This window comes from Etheostoma cragini, chromosome 12 (assembly GCF_013103735.1).
Source record: "Etheostoma cragini isolate CJK2018 chromosome 12, CSU_Ecrag_1.0, whole genome shotgun sequence".
NCBI lineage: Eukaryota > Metazoa > Chordata > Actinopteri > Perciformes > Percidae > Etheostoma > Etheostoma cragini.
Window position 1 is genome coordinate 11,293,133 of NC_048418.1, and position 16,187 is coordinate 11,309,319.

The window sequence follows — 16,187 nt, forward strand, 5'->3', positions numbered from 1 at the left end:
GTGGTAAATATTTTACATTTTGGAGTACTTGTTCCAAGACAGATTAAGGTCAAACATATTAAGTAAATTAAACTATCTCAACATTATTATGAAGTAAAAACAAAATAAATGGCTGCTTTCAAGGGACTGCATCACTATAAGTAATCCAATCAGAAAAAAATACAAGCCAACAGGGTCATTCTGATGGCATTATAAGTAATTTTACTTTTGATACCTACTACATTTTGTTGATAACACTTTTACTTTCAAGTGAAAATTATAATACTCTCTTTATATTACTCTGTATTGCTACTTTTATTTAAAAGTACCTACATACTTCTTCCACCTCAGGTGATCGTAGGATTTGATAAAACATATGTAGATCTATATGTGAATGGTCTCTTCATTTCTAATTTAAAATATGTCTTTTATTTGGGATTGCATGCACACATTGTTTGTAAGGGTGACTTAAAATCTAAGTCCATGTGAGTGATTTTACATCAAGTAACAATCCATATAAAAATGATACAAAGTGCAGAGTTAAAGTTGGCCTAATGACCTCTGGAGCCAAAGGGTTCCTGCTGAGAAAACAATCTGGTTGTCTCCGCGTCAGAACACTCAGAAACAGAAACAGCAACAAGCAGGCCAGAGTTGTGATGCAAATTTGACTCCAATCGACACCGAAGCCCCCTCGTCCGTCATTAACAGCTGAATGGGACGTTACCTCAAATCATGTTTACATCACGAGTGTGTCAGAGCGTTAAAAAGCCGTGAAAACCGTTTCAGACGAGCCTGGCGCCTGTTTGGACAAGCCTGCTGTGAGAGGACAAAAACTATCTCCATTAATGATAATGAGCCGAGAGCGAGACGCGCCAAACAGGTGGAGGCAGCTGCACAGACGAACTAGTTGGAAAGTTTGAAGGTGCAGAATGTAGAATTGTTAGGCTATTTAATGGACAGAAAAAAGAAATACAAGAAAGAAAGAATGACATAAACGTGTTTTAAGCCATGAATTAAATTACACAATCACAAGGGACTTAACCAAATTTGTCGAATCCAATATGTTTTGGGATGTTTTGGGACATTTGTGTTTGCAGTGATTCAAGTTCTATTAGACGTCAGTGCCATGATCCCCAATGCTTGTTATTAGAATATATGGAATATATATCTTAGTTCTGTGTCTTTCATGAGTTTTATCCTACTACTCTAAACGTATATTTGTATTAATGTTCATCAAAAAATCCATATCTCGTGTTTTGTTCTGGTGATTAGCTGAAGTCCTGACAGCCTTGTATTAATCTTCTAGTGCTGAATGGCCTCCAGCAGTTTCTGTAATTAGGATTGTACTCTTCAGCATATTACGTAAGTATCCATGGTTGCTATTGCTATTGCTCGTGTGTTTGCAATTTGCCTGCAACTTTTTTCCGACTCCAGCCACCCATTTCTCAGGTGGGTGGGTCTTTGTCTGCGTCAGCCTGTGGGGGAGGTCCTACACTTTATAGGCTCCTCTGCGCTGCATCGCCTGTCATACAGAGCACTGAGCCCAGTTGCCTGCACGAGCCGCTTTATAAAGAGCTAAATTTACCAAACTTTACGTTGTTTCCTGAGCTCTCACAATTGGCCAGGCGTACTCGGGCTAGAGAGTTATAAGGTTTGGAGGACCTCCTTCCACTTTTAAACTTGTTCATGTCTTTAGAGCGCAGCTGTGGAGATCGAGAGTGAAATAGACGCACGGACTCTGGTGCGGCTGCAGCAACACTCAACACGAATTTGACAAGAAATAGTTATTATTTCACCTAACAATGGCCTTATCTGGAGTGATGCTACCGTCATTTTCTACCTTCTCAAACCAAAAAGAAAAAACATGGGAAAACGTAAGTTAAAAACCATCTTGTATTATGTTTTAAAATCTGTGGATATGTTTGAGTTGGATTAGGTAGCCAATGCGTCCCTTTGTTTCACCTGTTTTAATAATAATGGAAGGACAAATGTCTTACAAAGAAGTTTGAACTCATTTATTTTCTTTAGGAAAACAAAAACAACTAACTTATTTCTTTATTTAAAGAAAAAGAAGCTCAATATTAGGTAGAATTACGTGTCCAGTTGGATATCACCTGCAATGTAACATAAACATCGTATTTATCATATCTAATAATATATATTTTATTCTTATAGAGATGGAAAGGAGATGTGGACAAACTAGTCTCCACCAGCTGCTCCATGCTTGAAATGGTACACAGCCTTGACAATCACAGCAAAAGGGACGACGAGGATCTGAGTAATTATTTGGATCTGGATTTTATTCTCGCCAACACGACTGGCTCAGACAGCATAGCGGAATTTGTGGGCACAACTGACCCCAGCATGTACACGATTGGAAACTCCGTGCCACCCTATCCAGCAGACGACCACCGCTCCCCACCGCCCCCGTACGGCGCCAGCCTCATGACAGAGTTGCTCCGCTCCGAAGGAACCAACAACTATGGCATAACGCGCAACCCCTGCGTCCAGGGGAGATTTTATGTAAATACGGCAAATTTTCCCCGCCAGGACATCAAAGTGGAGCCACCCATGGACGGCTACGGCCCCGTTATGGGCATGGTGCCCCAAAGCTGCAGCAAAATCAAGCAAGAAGGGAACGTTTCATGCATGATGTCCTTCGAGCAGCCCCGAGTGGCCATCTCCCCGCGGGCGGCCAGCAACATGACCCCGCCTCTCAGTCCCGATGAGCAGGGAGCTTCGGACTGCCAGGCACAGATGTGCCAGCCTATGAACTTCTCACACAAGTATCACACACCCGCGGCTTTCCCGCACCACCCTCAGGCTCCACAGATGCAGATGCCCTACCACGCTCCGCATTCTGCCTTTGGCATGTACGATGAAAGTCTGAGTCTGCAGCCAGGCGCGCAGAGGGTGATACTCACACCGCCCTCCTCTCCTCTCGAGCTGCTGGAGTCCAAACCTAAGAGAGGACGGCGCACATGGCCGCGGAAGCGCACAGCGACGCACACCTGCAGCTACGCTGGCTGCGGAAAAACCTACACCAAGAGCTCACACCTGAAGGCACATCTCCGAACTCACACCGGTAAGTTTGAGCCCATATCCATCATGATAAATACGATTACATCTGTGCGCAATTACGCACGTACATAAAAAGCTCAAAGCCATGTTTCCATTTTTTTGCACGGACTAATAATCCACCGTTTCTTTGTCCACGCAGGTGAGAAGCCGTATCACTGCAACTGGGAAGGCTGTGGATGGAAATTCGCCCGCTCCGATGAGCTGACTCGTCATTTCCGCAAACACACCGGACACAGGCCCTTCCAGTGCCACCTTTGTGAACGCGCCTTTTCCAGGTCTGACCACCTGGCACTTCACATGAAGAGACACATGTGAAGGAGCATACATAAGGACTTGGGGTTCACGGAGTTTTTTTTTTTTTAAATATTGTGATTCAACTGATGTATTTTTTATTTAAATTGCTCACATGACCAAAGTCTTTTTTATATATAATATTGAATTGAAAAGTGTGTTATTATTCTCTAATAACGTAGCTGGTACTACTTTGGTTCAATAAAAGCTTTGGAAAAGCTTTGTTTGCTTTAGAGCAGGCAGACCAAGAAGGGGCTGGCCCTGTATATACTAGTCTTCTTTGACAGAACTGGAACGCTGTGTTTGACACAAAAGTGCCTTTCTATGACTGTGCTACTGTAAAACTCTTAGTGACAGAACGATATGGCCAAAAAATAGACCATGTTCTTATTGACAGGGGTGACATGTAAGAGACAAGGTTTTATTTAAACTGCCTCAATGTCTAAATGGCCTAAACTGCTTTATTTTAGTCTTTTTTTTCTTCTTGGAGTTGATGTCTCCTCTTGTGTGAAACTCTTGGATCCAACCCCTCTGTTCACTATAAGGGCTTGATGTCCTGTGCATTATTTTTCACTTAGATTTATATAAATATGTACATGGTTTTATACTGTAAAATGTATATTTATTGTAAATATTAAAAACAATGAAATTGAACTTTTGACTGGGGAACTCTTTACTTTTCATGCATGTCTGTCATTATAGATACCTTGTTCACACATGTAGTTTCTTAAACCGCATCCACCCACTCAACAACAGGTTTCATACTGTGCTTACAACCAGACTAAGTAAGTGCAGCAGGCGTGCAGACCATCGGATCAGTTACACTAAATAGGTTATATATGTTGCCATTGTATACCCACTTTAATTTTGAAACCTAGGCACTTGATTTCCACTGTGATGTTTTGCAGCTGCAAGACAGAGAACGGCAGTTGCTTGTGGGCTTAGCCTATAAATACAAACACTCCATTTCCATAATTACAGACTGAGCCAGCAGCCGTCTGGACAGAGGGGCACAGCAAACCCTCATCAGGGGAGCCCTTAGACTCCCTTTCTGATGGGTAGAAATTATAGCAGGACATCAAAGGGCCTTAATACTACAATTACACAGAGTCACTCTGCACTACAGTTTCAAAGTATCTGAGTTCATGGATATTATGTCTGCATGGTGTCAGTGAGTATTTGTTTCTCCCGCATCAAAGACTGTATTGAGTAGTCTCAAAGCCGGAAGGCATTTTATAAAGTAGATAAATATTAAACGTTCTTCCAATATGTGGTTGGTGATTGACACAATACTTTTGTTTCATTGTAACTGTTTAAAAACTTTAACTTGTTAAGATCACACAATTAATCAAAACTGGCATCACAAACTTACACAGTTGTTTTCTTATAGCTCCAATTCCCCCAGAATAAAACAAACACACAAAATATGATTTAGATGTGTTGATCATGAAGGAAAAGAGGAAGTACGCATTAGGTCAAAAATATCTGCAATGGGAGATGCAAATGTATCACTCTCATTTCACTTTTTTTGTTTCTAATATCAATGCAAGATAAAAAACAGTCCCCCTTAGATCCATGTTAGAACACCTCTGTAATGTACATTTTATCAAAGCATCAGTTTAAGTCCTAAGCGTAGAGCTCCCTATTTCCTTCCTTTATAACACGTCCTATCTGTGCATTGCTGAGCTACTATTCCTCGAGTCCACCTAGAGTACATAACATCTATATTTATCGCTGATACATTTATTTTATGAACTATGATCTGCTGCGACAGGTCTTTTTGCAGCTACAAAATCTAATTTAAAAGGCAAGACTTACCTTGTTCCAGGAATGTCAAAAATTACTTTTATTCAATGAAGTCATTATCTACAGAGATTTTTATAACCACATACATACTGTGCAACATTACATGTTGATATGTTGATAAATAAGGCATTTTCACTCTGTACATGTTCAGTAAGCTCTGAAATATACAGTGCATACATTATGTGCCAAATAAACCTGATTAGTGTAATATAATTACAAGATTGCAATATTTTAAGTCATTTTAACAAATGTTGCCCAAATGGATTATAAGAATGAACAGAAACACTTCCCAGAAAAAGACAGATCAATCGGTTACTTTGAATTTTGAGAGAAAAGCAAAAAAATTGGAAGCAGATGTCACTGTGGATCAATGGTAGTGTGAATGAGTAAAAAACATAAAACAGCACCAGTATTAACAGTGTAGGTTCATACAACTTCCATTTTATAGAGGCTTAAAGTTGTGTGGGAGTGCAAGTTGTTTGGACGTAACAACAAGGCAATGATAAACAATCTGACAAGCCCAAGCTGTTGCTATAAGAGGGATGGTTCAACAGCGCTGCAAGTGGACTGAATTGTGTTTAAAAAGAAAAGAAAAAAGGAAGACCTCAATGATTATTATTAGCATCTTAAATATTGTAATTGCAAGATGCGACCACTAATATGGGGCTTCATCGTATTCAACCAAAGCTATGTTAGGACTGAAATGCGTGGCAGGGATTCCCAAACATATTTCTACTTTGACATATAGATCCCATTTGAGGGTTTAAAATATTTCTTCAATACTCCTTGTACTTCAAGGCCATAAATATTTCATAAGCAGCCATAAATGGTAAGAAACAGTTGTAACATTAAAATAAAAACCAAAAGCACGCAATGGACAATCTGATCACTAAGCTTTGTTTTTGTTCCAGTGCTTGCACATAAAACCCTCATCTAACTAATATTTACAGTATATAAAGAAGTTTCTTTAAAAAGAAAAAAAAAAAAAAAAAATTAAAATGGGACAAACTCAATCATAAGGCCAACAGAGTAGTTGGCATATCTGGTTTGACTTTCCATACAAATTTCTTTTCTTTTTTCTAATATTAATTAAAGGTTATATAAAACAGTTTATACAGTGCATTAAACACATACTTCATACACCACAGACTCATGCATTTGCATATAAATAAAACAAGTTAATTTGTACTTCCAACAGAAAGGCTTTTGGGTAAGGCAGGGTGATTAGCCATCACAAAATATGGAGCTAGAAGTCGGTTGTAGTGGAGTACCCTGCTGGTTCGGGTTGCGTTAAATCCCTATGTTCTTGCAGGATGAAGCCAGGCTTAAATCAAGTGGCTCCGTATTGTCCTTGATTATAGTTGTCATGTAGTTTGGGAGCAATGAACCATAACTGGCTGCTAAATGTGGAGTTGTTTGACTCAAATCCAGTCATGGCTAGAGACACACTGGTCCATTACACAAATTGGTAACAGGGGCTGCAAGTCAGTGTTGGTGCTGTTGTCTTGTGCCCGCGGACAGAAGACTGTAAGGCAGAAGCAAGAAGACAAAAAGATGTGGTAGGACATGGCTGATCAGATGCTGGGCATATCGGCCCTGCTGAGAGCGAGGGCCAGTTCCAGGTCCTGCTGCTCCTGGAGCTGCAGCCTCCGCAGCCTCTCCTGCTCCTCACGCTTGCTCTCCTGCTTGACCCACTCCAGCTTCTGGCTCTCACTTCCAAACTAGAGCAGAGAAACAAACATTAGATGTGGACAAATATGCAGAGATGCAGGCTAAGTTGTCAGCATAAATAGACAGAAGTCATTGAGCGAAAGCAAGATGCAAAAATGAAGGGTGTGTGCAAATTCAAAATCAAATGTTTCTAGTTAGGCAGAATCTCAAAATCTATGTCGAACATAACTGAAATGATTTGAAATAACTGCACAAATACACACATTTATATTTCACTCGGACGTTACAAAAAAGCCAAGACAGCAACACTAGAAGCTTCCTACACCATACACAGTGACATTCTAGTGCAATAAATTACCGCTTGGATCAGTGTGACTGGGGATTTAAAAATAATTGTGCTGCTCATTAATCCCCATACTCAGATTATGCCGTGCGGACAGGTATTTTGCATGCAAAGGATTGACCACCACGCCCTTGTACAGTCTTACCTTGACAAATTCAGATCCTGGGAGAAAAACAAAAATTACAACACAGAGCTCGAGATAAAAACACACACAAATCCTTTTCACAACTTTCATGCTGGCATGAAAGTTACAATAAATTCATGTAATGTCAAAAATGATACAAACAAGACACCAAAGCCTGCCATGCGCCTTCTCTCCACTTGAGAGCACGCTCTGCCGTCAGGATACACAGGATGGCAAAGAAGCGGATGTAGGACAAAGAGGCAGATTTACTCTGTTGTGTTCTGCTTCAAGGCATATCATGCTTTGACAGTACATAAACCTTTAGCTTGTTCTTCAAAACTTGAAAAAGGCTCCTTGAGTGCTACCTGACCAGGCAGGTTCACCAACTTGCTCACTAAAACTGTATAAAACCTGACTTCCTGCCAAAAGCCAGAGACGACAGCAAGCACGCCAGAGACGACAGCAAGCACGCAAAAGCCCCTTTACCAGGCAGAGACAGATACGAGGACTGTCCAAGTCACTCATACCAACATTTAATTTCTTTCCACACAGAGCATTTGCATGCTCTCTGATATTCTGTCAGTTGTTAGTTAGTTAGCATGGAGGTCAATTGCTAATATAACTGTGTGAAGGGAAGTTAAAAGAAGGAGGCCCATTGACAGAGAGCTGACACCTCTGAGCCTTCAGCCCTACAATCTGAAGAGTAAGATTATGAGATTGGCAGCTCATGTAGACAGCCGAAAACTGTAAGTCAACTACAATTACAGAGCCAAAACCTGCAAAACCCACGAGACAGAACGCTTTACTTGAGTGTGTCGTAACAAAAGAGGCTTTACTGTCTGCTGAGCAGCAAACTGGGACGGCTCTGATGTGCTCAAACTGAGCAGACCTGGTTGTAATGAACACGAAAGCCATGTAAGACAACGCTTCTTCAGAAGCCAACAACAGGTAGCCCCTTGGGAAAATCAGCTCACACCTTGAAGACATTTGCGCGATATTGTGTTGCTAAATTGTACAGGAAGCACACAGCTTTAAGCTCATGGCATGCAGACTAATCAACCAGGGGAGAAAGATATTGGTTCAAAAAAAGGTGTTAACCACATTTTTTAGTGCAGTTCACTGATGCACTGAAGCTCAACAAGCAGTGTCACAGCTTTTTAGAACACATAATTGTAAAAGAAGGACACACCCTTGTCTTCTGTAGGCTTTGAACACATTGCCTATATTGACGGTATTATAATGTGGCCATAATTATTCATTTCTCGAAATTTGTGCACCAATGTCACACTATCACACTATTTATGCTAACAAAAGCTCCACTATCTGATAAAGAGCAAACTGTAGAAATTTCAGTTTTAAATAACCAAACTAAATGTGGACTTCTCACTTCCCCACATCGTATGAGGTACATCTCTGGGGCAAGCTTGCTGGCTAACCGTGGCCACTTATCTCTACCCTTCTGTGTGTGGTAAAGCAAAGGGGAACACCAACTTTCTCACGCTGTGGCTTCTGCTAAAGGAATAAGTGCAAGATCACAGCGGCATGTTGTGGGCATGGCCTGTGGGTAGCGTGTGACTTATACATTTTAAACCAAGATAAAACATGAGGCTGAATGCTCCAAGGCAATGAAAAGTACAACAGTCAATCTAATAAAACTATTATATAAGTATAACTTAACACGGGCTGATTCAACTGTTGCTGTCTTAATAACACTAACGAGTAGGGCTGCAACTGGTTATTATTTTCATAGTCGATTAAACTGTTGATTATTTTCTCGATTAGTTTTTTGTTCTATCAAATGTCAGAAAAGGTTGAGAAATGTGGATCAGTGTTTCCCAAACACCCAAGATGGCACCCTCAAATATCTTGTTTTGTCTACAACTCAAAGATATTCAGGTTACTTTCACAGAGGAGAGAAGAAACTAAAAAATTAATATTCACAAGCTGGAATCAAAGAATTTTTACTTTAGTCTTAAAAAAATGACTCAAACTGACTTATCGATTATCGAAATAGCTGGCAATTAATTTAAAAGGTTACAACTAATCGATTAATCTTTGCAACTCTACTAATAAGCACGTTACTCTGTAAACTCATAGTACTATTGTACCTCTACCAACAGCTTTACTGTTTACAACTTTAAAAGAATCAACTGTGTTCTCTGCACCTTCCAAACTCAACAGGGAAGTTTTTTGTTTTTTTTTCCACAAGCGATCAGGGCACAAAAATGCCTTTCTAGTAGGACAACAGTCAATCACAATAAACACTGCACAATTGTTGCTGCAAAAATCTAGTACAGACAATACTGGCATGATGAACTATTTATTTTAACGTAAGATTATCATTATGAACATCATTAAATCATTAATGTCAAAATAAAGCTCACACACACACACACACACACACACACACACACACACACACACACACACACACACACACACACACACACACACACACACACACACACACACACACACACACACACACACACACACACACACACACACACACACACACACACACACACACACACACACACACACACACACACACACACACACACACACACACACACACACACACACCTTACCATAGGGGGGTGCAGGACGGTTAGGCACATTCTTCTTTGATGGGGGAACGGGGTTGTCCAACTTCTGTACACACACACACACACGGGAAAAGACTTGTGATGCAGAAATGGCGGCCAAAATCTAAAGCCTCTGGCCATATACTAGAAAGACTTCCTAAATGTGATAAATTGCCAGAAAAATTGGAACTCATCCATGATGACCGTAGAGTCAACAACACAACGTTCTATAGCACTAGTGGAAAATGATGATTTAGACTGATTCAGAACTTTAAGAGTCTCCAGAGCTTACCTTTGACATCTGACTAAAGTCGGCAAATCCACCACCCTTGTTTCCAAAAGAGTCGCTTCCAAAGGGGCTCACTGTCCCAAACACATCTGTGACAAGAGTACATTGAAATGCATTTGGAACATTTGAATACACTTATGGAAAGAGCCAGAAACTGTAATAAGGTTCAGCCCCAGACCACACATTCAAAAATCATCTCAGCATCTTGCTTATGCTGAATGCATGCTATTTTCAGAGAGGGGAATGTGGCATGACCGTTTAATTTTCCATGACATTTCGCAAAAAACCTAGAAGGCAGAGATTTGTTTAACCTGACGTATGCATCTGATCAGCTAATTAAAGGCGTCAGTTGGTGTACTGTTAACCAGAACTGTGCCTGTGTTGTTTTGAAGCTCAGTGGTATGCCGCTTAATGAAAAAAACAGCAAACTGCAGATGGTTACAGTGAAAAAACAAAACATTGTAATAGAATATGTTTGTTGTGAGTGTGCAACCACAAGAGACCCCATTCATGTGAAGTACGCAGTGTTTTCTTTTATGCACAGTAACTCAGCTCAGGTCCACAGTTGCCTCTGTGTTCTTCTGAACGTGTGTAGCACGGCAGAGCATCGACCAGAGGTAGCCACTAACTTAAAACAACTTCCGTACCGAATGAGGCAGAGCAGTTCAATGGCTGCAGATGTAAAGACAGGACACAGGTAGAACTGAGAACTGGTTAAAGGAGTGGCAGTATATTCTAGTAGAGCAGGACCAGCAGTTACAGAGTTTCTGTTATGTTTGGCTCCTGCGAGCCTCCTGTTTTTCCAGGGTAGGGGGAGTATTTTTAGTTGGCCAGTAGTTAAATGTGTAGGTACTCAACTAAAAATAGCCCTAAACCACAGGAAAATTGTAGCCACAAGTGAGTAAAAATTGTTTGCCCCTGATGCTACCAAAAATAAAATCTAAATCTAACACGTCACCCAGAATGGCAAAGAATGAACCTTTGAGACTTATTTCACAACTAGAACGTTCTTTCCTGTTTAGATGTCAGTTAATAGAGTCACATTCTGGGAAATCTGCACATACATATAGTACAGAGATGACTTAACATATTTATTTGTTTTGACAAAGTGATTAAAAGCCAACATACAGTATGGTATATTGAGGAAAATATACAACCTATATCTTCAAAATGACTGAAAAGAACAAATAAAAGCACTGAATATTTGACAACCTGTTTTAATTTTGTAAGCAAAGTTTATACTACACTATAGAAAACTTTAAACACAATAAAAGCAAACCTGAGAAACTTTATGACTTTACAAAGGCAAGAAGTCCAGAAACAACTAAGTGTTTTGGCACAGACAAATGCTACCCTAGGTTAATCTTAACATTTAAAACTGAGAAGACCCAGAGTAAAATCTCTCTATGTATTGCAATCCTCTGGTGCTCGAGACCAGCAACGTACCTGGTTTTGGGCTGTTAGCTGTGAGGGCGTTTGGCTGAGAAAAACAAAGAAACAAAGCACAAGTACAGTAAGTAACCAATTTTAAAGAAATTGATTAAAATACATACAAAATGACCACATCAGTGTAACCACAAGAAATCTCTCCTTGCTGGTTTGCTATTCCAGGAATCTACAATAGTGAAGACATGCCAGAGATTGTTTCTATCTGCACTGACAACTATAACAGGTCCTTTATACAGTACACAAAGGAGGACATTTTATTTTTGAACTTTCGGCAAAAGAGCATTGATTTTCCCAAGTCATATTGCATAGAAAAGACTTCCAACACACGATTGGTTCATTTGCATTTTAGCAAACATTTAGCATATTATTTAAGCAGTTGCACATTTTGTTTTACCCATCTTGTATATATTTAAATATTTGTTCTTATAGTCTTATATTTTATTATTATTTCATGTATATTGTATGTATGTATATTTTGTGTGCTGTTGTAACACTGTAATTTCCCATTTTTTGGGATCGATCAATAAATATCCATCTATCTATCCATCTATCCATCTATCTATCTATCTGGAAGGCAAAAGAAGAGGTGTTTGATACCTTGGCTGGTGGTGTGGGTTTTCTACTGAAGGGGTCCGACGATCCAAACAGGTTAGACTTGTCCGTTCTCTGAAAGAAATCTTCAGTTAAGTTGCCTTTGAAGGGGTCGCTTTCTTTGAAAGGATCTCCTCCAAATGGATCTAGAAAAAGGACACGACAGTAAGAAGAGAGCCAATAGGATGGCTGGGTATGGGCTCCAGTCATCTGCAGCTTCTAAGAAGAAATAATCTTCTTGCTTTCTAAGCTTTCTTAATGGTTTCCACAGCATGCAATCAATCAAACTGGAACATACAACAGAAATAAAAAAATAAAAAACTCCACAATTTGGCATCTACAATGCAATTTTCAAATAGCAAAGCTACCATTAATAGCCACTGCAAGTCTTAATAACTCGACCCAGATTTTTTCAAAGGCAGCCAGTCATTACTCAATCATGCACACTTACGCCACTGACTATACGGACATCCACCCCACATTTTAATAATCCTTAATTGGCGCTTTCATTTACTCTATTTGGTTTGATAACTTTTATTCATCCTTTATCATGGTGTGTCTTCCTTTTGTTGTGGCAAATTAATGTTATAGGTCATAAAAATGCAGATGTAAAATTACTGCAGGTGAACAGCTGGCAGAGCAGGGAACATTGTTGGCCCTCACAGAAATACAAGAGTATATAAAAAAAGATACGACATAGGCTCAAATTGTGCCACACATATACGTTTTTTTTCTGCAAAATGTAAAAATAAAAATAAATAAAAATAAATAAAAAAAGGATACAACAAGTTATTCAGACCTAGAAAGGGATCGGACTTGAAGGGGTCCTCTGTCTGGAAGGGGTCCGCTGGAGGCTCCTTAGCACTGCTGTTGTTGAACATGGCTATCTTTGACTTGAAAGAGTCATCCTAAAGAATTAATCCAGAGAGCAAACACATTAATACATTTGCTTACAGTTAAGTCTTGACTATGCACTTACATACAGTATAATTCAGCAATAGACTGATGATTTAAACAGGCACTTTGAGAGTTGTTGATAAGAAAGGTACTCCACATTAGAAGCAAAGGCAAATCAAGTTTAGAGGGCTAAATACTTGTGGTGAAAAGAAGGATATATTCATGATCTCCTCACCACACTTCTGAAACCTCCATTCTCCTTCTCAGCAAACCCTTCACTTAAATCCGGCAGGTTGCTGAAGTTTCCTCCGTTGATGTCGCTCAAAGCGCTGTTGTACTGCTCAATGGTCTTGGTCATCTCCTTTTGGCTGTCTTGGATCAGCGACAGCTTACTGCGTGCCTTAAAAAACAAAATGACCATATCTGATTCCATAACACACACACTGATTGGATTTTCTTCACTGTATAGTTGTCAGAGCTGCTCAACACTGGAGAATTTCCCACCTGGCAGAAACGGATAAGCCACTATGTCAAGTCACATTTTCAAATAAAAAAAGTATTTTCAAAGAAAAAGTAGAATTCGCACACTATTACCTGAATAGCGGTTTATTGAGCAGAAGTCTAATCTGTCACTGATTTGGCTTGGCTAAGAGTTAAAAAACAGGCAACTCAAAAGTCAAGTCTTCAGCAGATTGAGGAATGCACTTGATTTTTAGCTAAATACATAAGTGGTAAATAATGATTACCAGTAAATTGATAAAATCAATAAAATGCTTTGAATATGTGTGGCTCAGAGTAGGCTAAATACTTTAGCATACCGGTGATGGAGGTAAAAGTAAAAGTAAATAGTCAAAATTCCACAGATGGGAAAACATAAACATACACACGTTTCTACCCCCGCAAGGAAGTCAGTCTTATGATTGGATATCTAGAGATTAATTTGTTCATCTTCCTCTAAAACCCTATTAATTTCAATACTAAGTTGATCAGAGAGCTTATTGCTTCAAAAGTGGCAGAACATCCTTATGTAACCTGTAGTTACTTTGTCTGCACTGACCTGGTTGATCTCTTCCTGAGTGGTTTTGAGCGATTTGGTAATGCTGTCCAGCTGGACCCGACCAGTGAGCAGACTTTGCTCAAGCAGGGCCTCCTCCTCCTGAAGCCGGCTCAGGTCTGTCTTGGTGCGGCTCAGCTCTTCCTCCTGGCTGTGGAGGTCAGTCTCCTGAGACTGGATCTGGCTCTGCAGAGATGAGATCTGGAGGGTGAAAGCAGAAAAAAGGGAATTGGTATTAACTATAGTTAATTACAGTATTATTATCATCTGCTTGGCACAAAAACATTACACCACAGCCAGATAACAACTGCATGCGCATTACCATATCACCAGACGCATAACACAAAATTTAACATTTTGTGTTCCAACAATAAGTCAAGTCTCTAACCCTTTGGGACTCTTCCTGACACTTCTGCTTGACGTCATTGAGCATTCCCTCCAGCTTGGAGTGCTGCTGGTCCATCTCATCCAGACGTTCCTGGGCATCTTGCTTCTGTGACTCTAGGTCCTTCAGGCTGCAGCTCTCCCTGTCCAATCCATTCTGCATGTCCTGAGGGTCGCCACACACAAACACACACAAACACACGTGTTTGCATGGTACAGCTTTATCAACTTTCCAACCAGAATCTATACATGATAGTGATTAACTTCACAATCTTCTTGAGAGGATCTGAAAACGTATAACACTTAAAAAATGGTCCTAATGGATTTATAAGTTTGCTTTGTTTAAAAATGTAATTTCAGTCAATTACAAACATATATCTGCACCCCTGAACTTCATATTGTTTCCAGGCTTCTCAGATGGACTTAGTTACTCATGAGTCACTATTTCACAGAAATTTAACCTTTAACAGATGACTTAAATAATTGCTCAGCCTTACCTGAACTTCACTATTTTGCTGTCTGATGGTTTCTTCCTTTTCCCTGATCTCTTGCTCCAAAATGAATTTCTCTCTGTAAATGAACAACACAGGACAAATAAAGTAAAAAATAGGTATTTTTACTACCCACCGAAGCCTTTGTTGGCAAAACATATAGCTTAAAGAGACAAAACTGTGCCAGTTTGGAACTGTGAAATTTTTAAATTATTTTTGTGTCTCATTAACACGCTTGACTGATGGGGTTTCCCACATAATTTCATAAATGAAAAAAACATACAAAATTGCATGAAAGATATAGTCTACTTTATGGTCAGTTTACCTGGCACTATATAAACTGCCCTGTTGTAGTAATCTTGAGCATGCATTGGTTAAAAAATAAATGGTTAATAGTTGTCTGTTAATACGGCCATAAACGTAATGTGGAGGGATTTTCAAAGAGAAAACACTAACGAAACATGGGGTATTTGTTGCAACCATTTGATCAGTATTCTTTCCATGACATTAGTGACTAGAGTTGAAGCACTAAAAGAAGTCAGAATTTTAACGACTGTAAAATATACTCTGACTGGCCCAGAGAAAGGCTCAATGTTGACACTGCTTTCTCCGCTAAGTATCTCAGAATGAAAACTATCTAATAATAACACCTGGTTAAATAAAGAATAACGTTATTTGATTAAAAAAAAATATATATATATATATATATATATATATATATTTAAGAGTTTGAAAGAGCTTTACACCTAAACATCACCCCATTACAACCGACCCTCCGTTTTCTCAGAGAAAGAGAAACAAAGCTATCCTCCTGCTACTCAGCGGCTCACTTTTGCAGCTGAGCTATTTCCTGGCCGAGGTCATCCAGCTCTTTGATGCCCGTCAGCTCGCCAGACCCCGTGGAGCTGCCGCTGTCCTGAAGCAAGAGACAAAGACGGACGAGTGAGAGAGGCGAGAGAAAAGGACAGTTGGGTACAAATGTACGATGGATGAAGTGATTGAGAAAGAAGGCAGTTAGGACAAGAAAATGGACAAGATGGATGCAAAAAAGAGTGGACAAGGAAGAGAATGTTCAAATAGTCAAAGGGGACAAAAAGGAGGGTGAAAGAGAACAGAAGGGACATGAATGGTGCTCGGGGAGGTGGGGGG

The 16,187-nt window shown here is 39.8% G+C and overlaps 2 protein-coding genes across 4 annotated transcripts in view; one reads left to right on the top strand and one right to left on the bottom strand.

Annotated features, from left to right (window-relative positions):
• Nucleotides 1–1,505: 1,505 nt before the first annotated feature.
• Nucleotides 1,506–4,005, top strand: klf2b (Kruppel-like factor 2b). The gene is made up of 3 exons (XM_034887535.1): nucleotides 1,506–1,853; nucleotides 2,155–3,064; nucleotides 3,200–4,005. Exons 1-3 carry the CDS (start codon nucleotides 1,782–1,784, stop codon nucleotides 3,373–3,375), a joined length of 1,158 nt encoding a protein of 385 aa, XP_034743426.1. The 5' UTR covers nucleotides 1,506–1,781; the 3' UTR covers nucleotides 3,376–4,005.
• Nucleotides 4,006–5,221: 1,216 nt separating this feature from the next.
• The window catches only part of LOC117954062 (epidermal growth factor receptor substrate 15-like 1), a 19,046-nt gene continuing 8,080 nt past the window's right edge, over nucleotides 5,222–16,187 (bottom strand). For 2 of the 3 annotated variants that reach the window (XM_034887533.1, XM_034887532.1), the window contains 12 exons: nucleotides 15,869–15,954; nucleotides 15,045–15,117; nucleotides 14,552–14,713; nucleotides 14,167–14,364; nucleotides 13,345–13,509; nucleotides 13,012–13,120; nucleotides 12,219–12,358; nucleotides 11,619–11,652; nucleotides 10,176–10,261; nucleotides 9,887–9,950; nucleotides 7,317–7,333; nucleotides 5,222–6,878 (listed from right to left, as the gene is read on the bottom strand). In XM_034887533.1, coding sequence (XP_034743424.1) covers nucleotides 6,732–6,878; nucleotides 7,317–7,333; nucleotides 9,887–9,950; nucleotides 10,176–10,261; nucleotides 11,619–11,652; nucleotides 12,219–12,358; nucleotides 13,012–13,120; nucleotides 13,345–13,509; nucleotides 14,167–14,364; nucleotides 14,552–14,713; nucleotides 15,045–15,117; nucleotides 15,869–15,954 — 1,281 coding nt within the window. In that variant the 3' untranslated portion in view covers nucleotides 5,222–6,731. The remainder of the gene's footprint in view (nucleotides 6,879–7,316; nucleotides 7,334–9,886; nucleotides 9,951–10,175; nucleotides 10,262–11,618; nucleotides 11,653–12,218; nucleotides 12,359–13,011; nucleotides 13,121–13,344; nucleotides 13,510–14,166; nucleotides 14,365–14,551; nucleotides 14,714–15,044; nucleotides 15,118–15,868; nucleotides 15,955–16,187) is intronic. The other variant, XM_034887534.1, reaches the window with a different exon arrangement.